A 17,419-nucleotide genomic window follows, 5' to 3' on the forward strand; every position below is an offset into this window, starting at 1 on the left:
AGAAAAGGGAATACCATTTAGCTAACAAAGTTTTGTATCATTTTTACTGTTGAGAAAAAGACAGGAAGGGATTCATTGCTCTGAGCTTTATGCTCCTCTATAGTTTATGGTACACTTTTACCAGAGACAATATCTGTATGAGACTAAATTAAAAACCAAAACTACCCAAAGAAAAACAATTTGGAGAGATCCGGTAGAGCAAAAATAAAATCAAAAGGGATTAATGTGGAAGGACAGGAGAAAATTGATCAAGTACTTAATAAAAAGTCAAACATCACAGGCCAGGTTTAAACCTCACTCCAAAGGGTGAATTATGTCTGCATGAAAAGCAGCATAATTACATGATTATTTTTTTTTCTTTTAATTTTAAAAAGCAATCAGTATCTCCTGAGCCAGCTGAGAACACCTCTACATCTACAAGGAACCCTCCCACACAAAGCCAGATGATGGCTTATGCCCTAGGAATCACAGCCAGTGTTGAGGCAGCTCAGAATAAGGCAGGAGTATAACATCATTTCCTTACAGAAAGACATGAAATCACAACAATAATCCAGACTTCAACATGAATTTCTAGTCACTCTGTTTTTATACAACTTTTTTTTTTTAATCCAGTTAGCTTATAAATTCTCTTGATATGTAAATGTTTTCTATCAGCAACATCCACATGTACATACTCAAATATAGATATGCACTTCTAAGCACCCTCCTAATTCTTAAATCTCTAATGTATACAGAAGTTGGTAAATTCAAAAGAATATTCAGAAACCAAAATTCTCATTGTTTTTTCTTTGTAGCTTGTCAGTGCATCCATACCCATCCAACCAACAACACACATTGATCACTCCTTAAAAATCCCTGAAAAGTACCACTTGCTAAGACCATATTTATTCTTCTAATGACTCCAGAAGTTCCATCTGCTGTTGCTCCTGTGTTATAAGATCTGTATCAAGTTTTCTCTGTTTCCATTTCAAATTACATTCAAATGATCTCAAAATTATCAAGCTCCCAGTTAGTTACACCACAGAGTATGGAGGACTCAGGACAGAGTCCAGTGATGAGGCACAAACAGTACAAAACAGATGTTAAGAGGAATGCAATAAGGGAGGTAGGATGAAAGAAAAAAAGTACAAAGTGGACTGCTTCAATGTTTCAATTCTCTGGCTAATTTAAAATGTTTCCAAAAGTTTAACAGATGACACAGACCGCAAACAGAGAAGTTAAAACATTTCAGTTTAGTCTTCCTAGTACAAGAGGAATGCCTAAAAAACTTCAGCATTTTTCTTACCTGGTGTTATTACTCAGTTAATGAAATATGCCTTGGATCCAGCTTAATTACTAGGCAGGACATTAATAACTTTCTGTTAAGATTAGTTGAATAATAACTCATTTAACATTCCCTGCCACAGGTGATGGGCTATAATCCCACCAAGCAGAGTTCAGAAGTGAACTAGAAGAGACAGCAGTGGGGTTGCATTACCCAGCTTCAAGCCAGAATGATACTGATACTGAAATAAAGAGTAAGCCTCACACAGGATTACACACTTTTCATCATATCACATTCCTGCTGCACTGTCATTCAAGCATCTAAAATGAAATAAAGGTGGAGATGAAAGAAGGGAAAAAGAAAAAAAATGAAAGATGCACAACTCTAGAAAGTCTGTATAGCAGGATAATGTGACATATTAATCACACAGCTCTGGCTGCAGTCCCCAGCAAGAAATAACTGCAGTTCCTGTGGAATATGGGGCTTGGTTCCAAGATAACCAATTACAATTTCACAAAAAAGTGACAATTCATTCCCTAGAGTTTAAGCCTTTTCAGAAAGAGATGGATCTTCCACCACCTTTAAAGGTCAGCCCTCTTTTCCTTTACCACAGCCTGTCACTCACCTTCTTGCCAATACCAGTGAGCTCCCTGTTCATCTCCCACTTCTGTGGCTGTACCACTGACAAGAGTTTGAAGGATGGAGAGACAAAAACATCTCAAAACAAGTGTCCCCAGAGCATGACACTTTTATTAGCTGAATAATGCATCATATATGCTTTTGGAGACCATAATATCAGAATAGTAAATTCTAACACAAAAATTTCTTTGAACGTCTGCTACCCTGCATTTCAGTATCACAATCCTTTATTATGTTATATTGGCAAAAGGAACTTGCAACCAAAAATTCTTTAGTGTTATAATAAAACTGGTTTCCATGTATACTTCCAGTGCCTTCTACTGTTTGGAATGCCAGAGACCTTCCAGGTTTCATTTTCTCAGAAATGACACAAAATCTTTAACATTAATGCTTTTAAGAAGAAATGACCAGAATGACCCCATTGCACAGTCTGCACTGAGCCTGGGACACAGCATGGACAGTCCATCCTGCACAAGTTCAGCTGGCAGGAGCCCTGGATACTTGGTGCTAGGAACAGAACTTGCTTGTTCCTGATATTCCAAAGAAAACAAACAAATGAAAAAACAGATTCTGCTCTGCTACAGCACAGCAAAAACTGCAATGGTGGTGAGGTCATCTCTGCCACTGATGACTTTCACATTTTTCAAGCGCTTCCAGGAGTCATCACATCCCTGCTGGCCAAAATGGCAGCTCCTTGGCAGCCTCCCCTCACCACAGCCAGCAGCCTCTGCTTCTGCACTGCTTGTTGTGATGGATTGGAGATTTTCCGGTCAATGTAATGTAAAAAGGACACTGAAGTGAACAATGAAATGAAAGTTATATTCAATGTGTTTAACATTAACAACAGGAAATGGGTGTGCATGTACGGGATGCTGTAAGGACAAGGATTAGCACAGCTTTGTTTGAGGACTCGTATTTACTCTGCCTTTATTTAACCTTCTTCCTTCCCCTTTTTGGAAGACAGGGAGAGGACCAGTAACTGGAATCCAGAGCATGATTGAAACCACTGAAACATTTGCAAACTTTACAGTAAAATCCAAATCAAATTCAGCTAAATAAGTTATATTTATTGCTTTTCCATAGGAGTTTTTTGTTGCATGAGAATCCTTTCTCAGCCAGAATCTGAACACTCCTACATAAGTTATGCTTCTAATTAACACAATCAATATCTAATTCTTAACTCACCTAGTATATAAATAAAAATTAAGATGCAATATAAAAGAGTCCATACACTATTTAGATTCAGCTTCTATTCTTCTCTCTCTTTTCAGCTGAGATCTATCAGATACAGTTCTTCATGTTTCCAAGTCATATAACCAGTCAGCATGCAAACAATCCCTGGATTCCTTAGTCTTTGGCAACCTGAGGTGATGAATTTGCAGCTCCTGCCCTTGTATAGTTTGTACTGAGGGAATTTAGCATAGGATTGGTTGTAAAAGCAAGAATAATCCAAGTTGGGGTGTTTTAATGCTCTAACTCTATCCTTAAGTTTTGTGCACTTGCAGGGCACACAGGCTCTTGAAGATCAAGTCACAGAATTCCTTAGGCTGGAAAATCCCTCTAAGATCACCAAGTCCAACCATCAGCCCAGCACTGCCAAGCCACTGCTAACTCACGTCCCTCAGTGCCACAACAACACAGCTTTTAAACACCTCCAGGGATGGTGATTCCAGCACTGTACTGGGCATCCCTCTCCAGTGCTTGACAGTGCTTTTAGTGAGGAAATTTTCCTTAATATCAAATCTAAACCTTCCCAGGTGCAACTTGATGCTGCTTCCTCTTGTCCTGTCTCTTGTTACCTGGGAGAAGAGCCAAACCCCCACCTGGCTACAATCTCCTATCAGGTGTTGTAGAGCCATAAGTTTTCCACATCCCTGATTCACTTCACTCTACAGCCCCCAGCCTTGATCACATATTTCTAAGAACTTCAAAGTACAGTTTTAGTCAAAATACACACAAATATTTTGAAATAACTTGAATTCCTAAATGCTAGGATGCTCTCTAGTTTTCCAAGAAAGGATGCTGTAAACTGGGGCTGGAGCTGCAAAATCTCAGATCACATCGTTCACTGGTGTCCCTAATGGCTACTCCTATTCACAGATTAACAGTCCAAAATCAAAGCTCAACACAAATCACTATGAACAACCAAGTACTAAATGCAAACCACTGCAACATGTAAGACAGGAAAGTTTATACACAGTAGTTTGAAATGACAGATTTTAATTCTATACTTCTATAGAATTACATAACATATAATTATATGCTTTCTACTCTTGATGAACATGACAACCAGGAAGCATTTATCTCCAAAATATCTAAACTGAATCTCCCTTGCTGTGAAAAAAGACCATTTATTCCTGCTACACTTGGCGAAAAGAGAACAAGTGCCCACTTTGAAATAGTTCATACACACTCGGAGATAAACCTATACCCACATCTTATATCATCTTGTTTTTCTGCACACAAGATGCACTAAACCATTTAAACCTCCCTCAAAGGCTGTATTTTCTACATCATCAACCTTGCTACTTTTCTGTCCACATCTCTCCAAAGTGCAGTGTCCATAACAGCACCCAGTTTTCCAGGTGATACCACATCCACATGCTGCAGAGCAGAATCATTCTGCAGTGTAAATACACTGTAAGTAGGATGTGTTACAGCTTTCGCTTTGACAATGGAGACAATAATGCATATTGCTACAAATATTCCCCTGTAAGTCCTAGCATCAGCTAAAATTCACATTTTCAGGCTAGGAGACCATGGCAGAGATGTTTACATGGGTATGACAGATAAGCAGAAGCAAAGACCTAAACCCATCACCCTGCAGCAACAACCAACCAACAAAGAGAAAAAAATAAGCCGTCCTCCATCCCACTGGCAATAGCAGAGTGTATTACCTCAACTTTTACCAAATTTCTTTCCTTGCATAAGAAAACATTCCTGCCAAGCAACATTCTGGTTTAATCAATACCAAATCTTAAATCTTGGCATGCTTGGAAGGAGTATCTGTGCAATTCCAACTTACACACAAACAATAAAAAGTTACACAATCCCAATTCACACTTACCTGATGATGCACAAATAAGCAGCACCACACCATGAGTTACTTTGTATCGTACTCAGATTTAAGGAGGTTTCTTAATTTTCAGCGTGACAGTAGAAAGTCTTTGCTACAAAGGAGTCCCTATGTCTGTCCTTCAGTTTTCGGCAGGAACTCCTCCCCATGCAGCCACACAGTTTGCTCTCGCTTCCTGTCATGCAGTGCACTGCAAGTGTCAGAAGCTGATCCGTACCGTTGTGTCTATCTCTGTCCTGGCTTTTCTCTCACACTCCGGTTCACAACAATATTTTAAACAGACAAAAGTGTTTTACAAACAGCCAGTAAGTGAACATCAGCAGTATGGTGAAGGTAAAGATATCACTAAGAGGTTTCTAAAATATCAAGTAGGTGTCTGGGAACTTTGAAAGAGTCCATCTCCCACCTGTGCAATTTTTAAAGAGCAACAATAGGCTTCAAACTCAAGGGCAGACAACTATGTCCAAATGCAGATATCTCAGCAAACAAAACAGCTGGTAGATACCGGGAAGAACTTTTAAATATTTATTTTACAGGCTTTTTTTATTTTTTTTTTCAGTATTTGAGAAGTTATGGGATATGTTTAGGAGGAGTTCTTAAATTAACAGAGGCATAATGGTAAAAATGAAGTACAGACTGAGAATCAGGCCAGAATAAAGGAGCAAAGATAAGCACAGCAGATCATCCCAATTTTGCATGTAAGGACAAGTACAGACTTGGATTTTATCAGTAGTAGAAAGAAAGAATTACACCTCACTCTTGATTTGCCCCTATCCTGTTCAATCTTTCGTGACTTGCTCAGATCTACAAACACAGAGCTGGTCTTGCTATCAGCAGAATTCTGCATTCTTCCACTGGGCAAGAATATCAAGATACATTTGAGTTTGGATAGCAAGATAACAGCAATTCAAACTTCATCTTTAAAGAAAACAAGTCCTTAGTGAGCTGGTGGAATCTTTCTTCAGAATAAAAAAAAATTCTGCTGAGCTTGGAGGAAGAAGATAAAAGGTGAAACTGATACCAGTGAGCAACCAGTTCCTCTGAGAAGTGAAGCTACAACATCTCTGCAGATAGAAAATACTGACTGAAAGACCTTTCAGTACACAGACATTTCAGACCGAGTCTTTAAAAATTACTGAAGTACATCACTCTTGGTGAATGCTACTGGCCTGTCTTCTCTGCCCAAAATTGAGGTAAAACCCAACCTAGTCACCTTCTTTTCAGACCCTTCCAGCAAAATATAGTGCATTTTCCCAAGGAAATACATATAAATTCTATATATAAGCCTGCAATATTCTACAAGTATTCTTTAGTCTCCCTTTATTAACTTAAAGTTATTTCTCTAAATAATCTTTTACTCCATACAGGAAACCCTAATCCTCTGCTATCAGAATTTGGCGACACCTGACCCAGGATCAAATACAGGAGTGCAATGTTTTTCAAGCATAATGATATCCATAGCTCTTTAATTACACCAAAGATGAAGTGAGGTAGGCAGACATTTTTCAATCTGATTTCCTGGTAACATTTGGATTTCCGTATTCCACTTCCTGGAGACCACAATATGTAAAGACTTGAACTTCCTATGCTTCTTTATAGTTGCACTTGCCACCCTAGGCCACCTATAACTATCTGCCTCAGCAGCCATCAGAATTTAAAAAGCCTAAATGCAGATACCACAGATTCAGCTTTACGTCAGGCTTTCTCTCATCAATCTAATAAACAACATTTAAAGAACCTGGTCCCCTGCCTGTGTATCAATCAACACAAATTAAGGCATGGCACAACCTGCTTTCTAAGGTCTGAGGGAAGAAAACATTCCATCTGTGTTTTTCCCTGCAGTTGCACATGAATCACCTCCAAGGTAGTCTGCACTTTGTTGACAGCAGCATCAAGGGCATCCACCTGAAAGAAAGCTCAGCCTGAATTTACTTATGTTGTAGACAGCCACACAAGTACCAAGGAAGGAAATCTAAGATGCCCTATCTAGATTCCAGACAGCATCTTCATCAAAAGAATGAGGTCCAGAAATCAGAACTGACAAACTCAAAATATGCAAATATATGAAAGTTGCTCCTTTGGTCCCTGTGCAGTTACAGCAGTTCTGCCCAGTCCAACAGAATATGAAATGAAACAAGACAGCACCATGAACACAGAATCAAATAAACAGCCAAAAAATTCATAAAGCTCTGAGTAAGGGGAATTAAATATTGCTGTAACTATAGTTTTCAAGAACAGAGAATGAACACCAGCTATCCATTGGTTTGGTTTTGTTTTGTTTTAAATTAAAACAAATAAATCTGAAAACACAATATGTCTCAGAAAGTTTCCTTAGTATTCTCCTTAGTTACTCTCACTTGTAAAATGTCCAAAGCACTGTGGTGGCATAAGGCTGAAGCCTGTAAAATGTCTGTAACCATCAGCACATGACAAGTCTTTATTCAGACAGCACACAGTTTTCAGTTGCTGTGTCAAAAAACAGCAAAATGCAAGCAAAGCTACCTAAGCAGATATTGCAAATAAGAAAATAAATACATAAAAATCCTCCTTGCAGGGCAGTATCCTACTGCTGCAACCAGAATTTTTACTGCACAGAGGGGAACACACACATCTCAAGTGCTGTGAGGTTTGACCTGACTCCTTCCAAAGGCTGGGAGAGATACTCACTGGTAGCAAATTCCCTGCATGACATCCAAATCTGCCAATCCCATCTCCCATAGTACAAACCACTGGGTTTGTAGTTTTTCATGTATCCTCCCAGAGAGCAAGATCTCAGAAACTCTATGATAATGCTTCCCAGAATGTGAAAAAGATTGCCATGATTTGCTGAAGACATTTAGAAGGGACAAAATTTTATTTTTGCTCCTAGGACTGTGGTAGTCCAGAAGCACGTGCCACAGCAAGCTGCACCAGCCACAACTGAGGACCCTCAGGAAGCACTGCAGTTCTCTCCCATCTCCTCCCAGGATCCTTGCAGTCAGGACATGAAATCTAATCTTCTTAGGATCCGTACAACTGCCCTCATTTCATGACCTTTGCACAACTTCCCAACTGTCTTTGGATATGCTTTTGAGACCTTTTCCAAATGTGTAGTCCATCTATTTACTTTTTCTTTTTTTAATTTAATCAGTTTTAAATACCTAAGCACTACCAAATTGGAAACTTATATAACCAACTTAGTATGATCAGTGAGTTTTTACAGTATAAGCACTAGGAGATTAGATAGCAGACCATCACAACAATTTGGGGAAAATGGAAAGTCATGTTAATGATGTATCTTTGTAACAGGTAACACCAAGTTCTCTTGCAAGCATCACAACTAGTAAAACCAAACACAACAGCAGCTCAAGGCCATGTGTACAGCCCTTCATATGCACTAGACATTCGAAAATAAAATTTCTGATATGAAACAGTATAGCAATAAAGCACCAATGAATAGTTCAAATTTGCTTCTAAAATGTTGGTTTTCAGAATGAGTGGCATCAAATTCAGCCAGACAAGAGCATCACTCGGTTAACCATTACAGGTTTCTGAAGCAAAGTCATAGGAAATAGTAATTTCACATCACGTGTTCTCAAAGGGCAGCCACTGGTGGAGTGGGGGGAAACACAGACAAAGAAATGGGCAGAGTTTGGTTTGAGTTAAACTGAGCTGGGGTCAAGTTCATCTGCTGCTGAACAAAGAAAAGAACAGTAAATGACAGCAGGAGTACAAGGTAACACCCAGTCTATGATTAAAGACAGGAAATCTGCTCTATAACAGAACATCCAACTTAGCCTAAGAGAATCACAGTTGGACCTATCTGCTTTATCACATGCTGCTTCTAGTTCAGTATTGTTTGTATGTGCAAAATAACTGGCACAGAGGATTTATAGCATATACAGAATATTTCTACTATAAATAACAAACCACACCCAGAACAAAAATAAACTTGTTACAAAGCACTTACAAAGATCCATAAAACAAAACCCTACAATACTAACAGAATGACTGTATGAAGTATTTAAAAAAAAAACAACAAAAAAACATTCTTTGAAAAGATAAAATGAAATTACACAAAACCTTTCCAAATGGGAGATATCACACTATTTTCATTATTGGAAAAATTCAAGGTATGAATTCAATAACTGAGCTTTAGTAAGCAGAATACCTACCCTTTACAACAAAAGTCATGGGAGAAAAGTCTTGCAGATGTCAAAATCTGTGGTTGTCTTTTCAGGAAGTGCTCTACAAAGGCCTCAATGTTCTTGCCCCAAGAAACATAGAATCTGAAGTGTATTTTCTATAACTGCCATGTAATTAACTTGGAAGCACCTCAGTAACTAGGTGGACAGTTTAATGGCTATGTACTTAGCTCATGGATGACTGAAGATGTAAAAGCCATGAAAGTTTAATAAAACAGCTACTGAATTGAGTTAATGAAGTCAGTGCAAACATTCCCTAGGAAGTACGACCAGTAACAGCTCATAAAACATGCACAGCTTGTCTACCTGAGTCCCCAACTATTGGAATCTTGCAATGTTTTAGTCTAAAGGTTGGCCTGCATCATTCTCCTTTGTAACTAATTTATAACAACTCACAGCTGTTGCTCCAGCACATTCATGATTGTTGCCACTCTACTGTGTACAGAGGACCTTGTAACTTACAGTCTCCATTGACCCCACATAGAAATATGGCCATTTGTCACGGGCCTAAGAACTGACATATCAACAAACCATGTTTGGCTGGAATTTCAAACACAACATTCCAGCATGACATGGCTAATTGTGCATCACACACTGTGGGCAGAAGTTATGGTGATTAAATCATGCTGACTCAGCATATGGCTTTGGAATAATACATTTTTTAATTCTTCAAAATTGTCTAACTGGTCACTCTGAATTTGGTTTTGAATTCAGTGTATACATTAAGAATACAACAATCCTGATGTGTTTTGAAACTACAGATGGAATTGACTGCTATCCAGTTACGCAAATGCCACACAATGAATTTCTGATAGCATCTCTATTTGTTTGCCAATGTAAACCTTGCTGTTCCAAGAGAAATTAGTCTTGTGACTAATCAACAACAGTCCCAATGGTTTGTTCAAAACCAAAACCAATAACAAGCTAAGCCATTTAAAACCCCGCCCATACGTTAAGCAGGGAGACATCAAACCCAACTCCTTTACAAACAAAAATCTGTGTCCAGGGTGAGTATTTGCTACTATTTATAAGCTCCTGCCTTCTGAACCAGAAATTGTGTATCACGGAACGATACTTGTAATGCTCCTCACACTGCTGCTGTCAATGGTGTGAAGTTTCCCTGCTCTTGCAGTGCAGAAAGAACTGCAAGAACAGACTTAAGAGAATTGTTTCTCACTATTTCTGGTGTCAGGTATCAGGGCCATCCTGGCCACGGAAAAGTCAGTGCTGGACAGCAGGACAACAGAGACAGATTAAAGGCAAGTCTGAGCAGAGCCAGGCAGTAAGAGAAGAGCCAAGACAAACTCTGAAAGGGAAGAGCTTGAACCCACTGTAAGAAGACAGAGGGAGAAATCTAAAGGGAGCGACTGGCACACAGGAGTTCATCTGTTGGAAAGCAGAAAAGGAATATGAAATTCTTCTGTTCAAAGACAAAGGGAGAGGAGATACGTCGGGGATTAAGTACCCACGTATTTTTAAGCTGCTGCAGGTTAGAAGATGCAGGACTCTCTGCAGAGGCAAAGGCAGGAGAGCAGCCATGGGGAGCAGGGATCCCAGCTGGACTCCCCTGCTCAGAGTCCCTCTATGCCACAAGAAGGAGCTAACACCTGAGTGCTATGTCACAACGGGTACAATTATTCCATTCCTAGTTATGCTGTGAGTACACAAAGTAATCACTTATAAAAAAATGCTGTCAATGACAAAGTAACTATCCTCCCTTCAAGGAAGCTGCTTAAATTGTGCCTAGGAATATACTGAACCAACAGAAAACCACATGTTTTTTAATGCATATGATATCTTGGTGTTTTAAAAGCATACTGGACATACCAAAAAGATTATGGTATTTAAGTACATTTGATTTAGAGACAATAGTGCATAACTTTGTTTCAACAAGCATGAAAAAAGGCCTGCGTGATACTACTTCTAAGAAGTTTCTGTTATTGGTAACATCATTGCTTAGGCAAATAACTATCCATGGATACAGAAATTATGTAAAACCAGGCAGAACCCAGGAGAGGTACAGAGGTGCTTTCTATGGTAGCAAATAATTACATAATTTATGCAATTAATCATCAATTCAAAGCTAGGGTAAAACTTATTTTTTCTCTTTGAAATTTTTACCCTGTTGACATTTGTGCACCCTGAATGGGATAACTGAAGTATGCCAGTCTGCACAAAAATAAACTGTTTTCTAAATACTGCCTGAAAAGTGTGGAATTCTTCCCATTTGTTATAACAGACACCATTTCCCCCAGAAATGTGTGTGCAGTAAAACTAGCACAGAAACCACTTACATGTCTAAAATTTACTTTCAGCAAATATAACACTTCATGTCAGGTTTCTCATAAATTAGATCAGCCTTCCTCACAGGTGACCACATCTGCAGCTCAGTTAGATGATTTCACAAAATTAAAGAGGAAACAAGAAAGGAGGAAATAGGAAGAAGCCTCTTTGCAATAAATTATCTTCAATCTTCAGGCAACTGCACACTAAACACATGCCTCAAACTATATGAGGTACAAAATGTTGGTTTAGATTTCACTATTTATTTTTAGCACTGAAGTTCTTCAGTCAAATTTGTTGTGTATGTCAGAGAGGAAATAAAGAAACCCTCATAATGGTTCAGATGTTTGCTTAAAGCATGCAGGAAATGATGCTCTCTCAGTGGAACAGTGGAGAGGCATATCAGAGACAAGTGCAGACAAAACCAGCACCCTCTTCAGTTCTGCCTACAGCCCAATATTCTTCACTAATCAGGTAACAGCTTTCCTTTTAATTGACTGGCAGTTTCTTCATAGTCACCTCAAATGTCATCATAGCAACACTGTACCACTATTTCTGTAAATGTACCATTTTTTAATTTATTTTTTTTAACAATGATTTCAAGACTTCCATTTGCATATCTAAGTCTAGAAGTTTATCCTGCTGGCATAAACAAGGTGGGTGCTTTTAAAGGAACAGGAAAGGAGACAGATAAAGTAGCTGAAATCTCAATCTCTCAAGAGACATTTCTTATTCTTCTTGAATTCAGAACTTCCTTATTTATAAAACTGACTGCTCTCAGTGTGGTAAAAAATATCATACAAACATATAACTCAATACTGTATCATAACTACCAAAAAGCCACAGAAGCTTTAATCCTCTCATCTTCTAATTGTGTGTGGGTGACTGAACAAATGTAATCCTCATTTGATGGAACGCTTTGTGAAATGAAGCTGTTTCCCACTCTACACAGCAACGTAACACATTATTTCCACAGACACTCAGAGCAACATATTGACTTGCTCTCTCTTACTTATAAGCAAGCACCAAACAGTGATGCAGAGGAAAGCCACTTACCTGCATCAAGGTTTTTAGGGAAGGGTGGCACAGAGATGAGAACAACACTGAGAGTCAATGGTAATCAGAAGATAAAGCAAAAATAGAATTAATACTATTTTCTGTGTCAAGATATGTGTGGGTGTTTTATTTATATTCATTACTGACCTGCCTCATCCCTTCAGATATTTGTGCTTCTTCTCCTTACCAAGTGTCAGCCACAATTTGCTCCCCACCCACATCATCTTATCATTTCAGGGTCAGCACCTTCAAAGGCTGAACTGAGAACCCTGCAGTGCTCTATAGATTTCTGCCTTCACTTTGTACTTCCATCTCTCTGCTTTTATACTCACTAGCTTTCCTCTATTTCTATATTTTATCCATTTCCACTCACTCTCACAGTTCTTTCACAGCTCTTTGCTTTCTCCACTCTGACTATCCCTCTTTCCAAGTTGCAGATTCCTCCTCTTTCCTTCACCAATCCTACACCCAGGATAGGATTTTGCTTTTATTCCTTTTCTATATTCTATATTTTATATTCCTTTGCTTCATTCTTTTTCTATTTGAAGTACCACATCTAACACTTAATCTCCTGTGTTCTGGTCTTTCCTCCAGTGTGGGATATTCTTATCTCCACAGGTTCAGTGTTTCTTCCTCTGGAATGACAGTAGTCACTATCAATTCTTTGCCTTTATAATAGTCTATTTGCTGGACACCTGGCTATAAAAACCTCTCCAAACCCCAAATTACCCTGATGCTTTCTGTGTATGCAGGGGGAATTTATAGCAAAAATAGTTCACTGCTCAGTAACTTTAAGTCTAAATTTTATCACAACCAGGTTTGATTTATTCAGTTGAAAAAAAAAAAAATTATAAGCTCCTTTCCCCCCACTGATATTTAAACACTGCCCCAAATTCTGGAAGTCACTACTACCGCTATCTAAAAACAACAGAAACATGATATCATTCTAACATGAAAATCCCCATTGAGAGAGTTAAACATGTTCTCTAACCATGAAGCTCAAAAGAGCTGCTGAAGATGGAAATCAGCTGCTTCTGATTAAGTAAGGAAAAGAGGAGTGCAGAGGAGTTTCTTTGGTAAATGTGTAGCATCCGGGTCTTCCTTATCTTACTCTGAGGTTTACGTTGCTGTATGTTCCAGGTTTCTATAACATGTCCTTTTATCAGCACGATACAGAGACATTTAAACTGAGTGAACTGACTGCAAAGAGAGGGCAGGGAGATGAACAGTGTTGCAATTCTGTGCTAATCACTTTATTCTTTATTATTTTTGGTGACTGTTAAAATGATCCTGTACTACAGTCTGTAATAATAGAAATAGAAATTAAAGAAAACATAGCCATGAGTAAGTCAGCTCCAGAGCTGCGCTATACTCAGCTGTGGCTCTGCTCCACTGTCAACATTAACCTAGTTATTTTAGCCAGTATGGTTTTAGTCCTGTTGAGAAAAGACATCAAAGCCAACCTATTATCTTTCACCATCTGTATGAAAACCTATGTGACTTCAAGTCTGCTCATTGGGCTTTTCATAACACAATTTTTCCATCTACTGAAATAAAGTTAACGCTCACACAATGCAGATATCAGACACTTAGCTCTCTCTTTTCCATTCCTCAGCTGTCTTGGATTCAGCATCCAAACAGATCAAGAGAACAACTCATACAAGTTCTTCCCTTGATGCAGCCATTTTTGTCAAACAATTCACTGCAACTGCCTACCATGCACTATATGAACTATTACAGTGTAAAACTTGACATCTGTATTACCATCTCATAAGTTTCTTTAAAAATAGGGTGGCAGCCACCTGCCACAGATCTTCATTTCTACACATGAAGGAAGCAGTTGGAAGATCCATTAACTTGTTGCCTGTTTTCTCTAATACTACTATTCCTACCTCCTTTCAGGTTCTTGATTCTGAAGGATTTTACTCCCCAGTTTTCTGTTCTTTGTATACAGCTCACTCCACCTGCACCACACAGGATCACAGACCTCATGCTGCCACTGTGAAACCAGCCCTGTATCTTTACTTCAGTGAGCTACTGCTCTGTACTTGGCATCTTTGTTTCTCCAGCTACAACTCATACCTACAATACTCTTCCCACTATTATCATACCCAGCTCCTTCCTCAGTTACTTTTCCAGCATAGCTTGGAGAGAACTGGGGGAAACACTAGAGTCAATTTTATTTTTAAACTGGCTCTGAAATGTACAATTAATCTACAGCCTAGAGGTTATTGGTATTCTGCCTACACTCTTGTCCGTACAGTTGTGAAGGAACTATTTTCTTGATATCACTGACAACTTCACCCATGGTGTCACACAAAAAATAGTGACAATAAAAAGCTCACAATAAACAATAGTGGATGCTCTATTTAAAACACCAAGTTAGAATACAAAAGTCAGTAAAATATATTTTTTGTTTTGATTAAGTTTACCATATTATGAACAACACAGAACATTAAATGTGTCAATGCCATTGACTCTTTCAGCAAAGCATTTAAGTAATGTCTGTCTGTTTGCAGTAACTTCTCCTGGACTGTATCCCAGGCTCCAGCATTTACACACATGGCAAACACACCACTATCACAATAAGTTTCACACCAAATGGTGTAGAAGGGCTCACAGGCCTTATGGGGCAGAGAGGGGATAACATGGCTGACTCTCTGAACAAATTAACCTACTAAGAAGCTACCTCTGAAACCTGAAGAGGACAAGAATAAAAGCTCTTAGTACCACCTGCAAATATAAAGATTCTCAGTGTCACTTGCATTGCTTTTTCATGTAGCTTTTCAGTTAGTTTCTGTGGAACACACAAGCTTCCATATTTCCTTATTCAGCCAAGCAAATAGAAATAAAACCTATTCCCCTCTGCCTTGTAAGAGACACACATATTTTTTGTTATGATTTAACTGTACTTCCACAAAGTTCATGTATACAAACTTGCAATAACTTTACAAATATCGATATTAGAATAAAACAGTATCAGTCCAGTTTTCATTATTTATTTTCAGATACAAAAACACACCCTATTTTTTTTTTAATTTAAAGTAGGTTAATGTACAGTGTGATTATATCCTACACCCTTCAGAATAATACAATCAATCACCCTTAAAAAAAAAAAAAAAGCTGGCATTTTTAGAAAGCCTTTTAGGAGGGTACAAAATTAAAAGTTCCAGCCTAATTGTTTTGCCACGATTTTTGTCCTCATGGATCATGATTTAACTACAAAGTTCCACTGCAACAGAATGCAGGAGGGAATGTTATACCCTGAACAAAACAATATGAAACTTACCCCTCTGAAATTCCAGCCCTTGGTGGAAGGAAACAAGGAAAAATTATTCTGTTGCTGCTGTTTCGGCCTGTAAGATGAGACAAAGAAAAGTGTTTACATTTTCAGCTGCCATATTTTCTATCTGAGTAACAGAATGACAATAGAGGGAGAAAAGAAAAACACATGTTTCAAGTACTGAGACACTTAGACTTCCTTGGCTGTACCTTTGACAGGTTTCTGTCTTCAGTGTAGTTATATGTTTTAATTCAGACTGAGCACTAAGTGACATGGCAGCCTTTCAGGCGTTCAGAGATGCTCTGACTTGATGTCTGACAGCAAGTTATTCCTCACACTGATTTTCAGCAGAGACAACCCTGACCCAAACAGTCTGTGAAGCGGCAATTACGCCACATGATGCAAGATGGTGCAGCTGGACTGCAGGGGGACATTTCAGAGCCTTTAATCCTGACACTGGAGCTACACAAAGCTGTAAAGAGCAAGTAAACCAGCCTCTTGTGTAACGCTAAAAACTAGAAGCTGACTTCTGTTTTCACTCCTTCCAAAAATCTTTCTCATACCCTGTAATTAACACTGTACAATTATTTCTGAAAAGTAACCATAACATGGCCCACTTCTTTCCTAATGAGTGCTTTTCACCAGTAGGAGTTTCAATTAGTTCACAAAGGTAGGCAAACATTGCTGAGATTTTACACATGAAGCCAGATCAAAGCTCGAGTGACCTGCTGAAGCTGACCAGACCAACACATGGTTTGGCAGCAGGACCCACGTGCTGAGCACACTGCAACTCCAACCATGCAATTAGACGCATTACAGAAGCGACCACAAACAGTAACAGGAACACAAAAACTTGGTTAAAAAATAGCAAATTAAATGTCTGCTTGTCAAATCTCACCATCCAACAATAACAGGGCAGATACTGAAGTTAAAGCGCTGAACTAACACACAAGTTCTTTCGGCTGCTTATAGTTCCTGAAGGACTCCAATGCACCATAGCCCAATTTTTTTTTCTTAGAGTCAGGATAGCAATAGTTTCCACTGTCTTTTTTTCTGTCTTCTCTTTTTTGGTGTAAAATATTTGGTGTATGAACATTTCTGTTTTCATGTCCATTAAAACACATCATAGAACTGTGATCACAGTAAACATTTTTAGATGACAGCATAGTGCAAAAAATTATAATCGTGACAATTAATTTTTGTAACATCAAAGGCTGAGATGTAAATCTTATTAGTTTTTCACTCCACCAGTCTGCCAACCAGAAAAAATATTAATATTGGAAGTGCATTGGTTGCATTGGTAAAGTCATTAAAAAGCACAAGGCAGCACACACGACAGACTTCAGCGTTAAAGACTGTCGCAGCAATAAATACTCCTACTACATCTTTCCAAGTTAAAATATTTTGAAATTGAATTTCTAGCCTAAAAGCCTCACTGGAACAGTAAGTGCTTTATAAATAAAGAAAAATGTGATTAACAAGAGCAAATTATACAGATTATCAATTGTCCAATGGTGTTTTGCACCTTTTTATTCACAGATCTCACACTGGAACCAGTCAGGTTTTTGAGTAAGTACTGGGAGCTCCTATAAAGTTGTGTTCCTTAGTATTTTTTTTTTTAAAATTGTTAAGAA

General features: G+C 38.4%; 1 protein-coding gene across 7 annotated transcripts in view; it reads right to left on the reverse strand.

Moving 5' to 3' along the window:
• ARHGEF3 (Rho guanine nucleotide exchange factor 3) overlaps nucleotides 1-17,419 on the reverse strand; it is a 100,499-nt gene that overhangs the window by 52,177 nt on the left and 30,903 nt on the right. For 6 of the 7 annotated variants that reach the window (XR_002002234.1, XR_002002232.1, XM_015640652.2 and 3 more), the window contains one exon: nucleotides 15,792-15,858. Coding sequence is in view for 5 of the 7 variants with exons in the window: in XM_015640652.2 (XP_015496138.2) it covers nucleotides 15,792-15,858 (67 nt within the window). In the remaining 2 variants the exon portion in view is untranslated. Of the gene's footprint in view, nucleotides 1-4,970; nucleotides 5,107-15,791; nucleotides 15,859-17,419 lie in introns of those variants that run through there. The other variant, XM_015640657.3, reaches the window with a different exon arrangement.

This window comes from Parus major, chromosome 12 (assembly GCF_001522545.3).
Source record: "Parus major isolate Abel chromosome 12, Parus_major1.1, whole genome shotgun sequence".
NCBI classification, from domain to species: Eukaryota; Metazoa; Chordata; class Aves; order Passeriformes; family Paridae; genus Parus; species Parus major.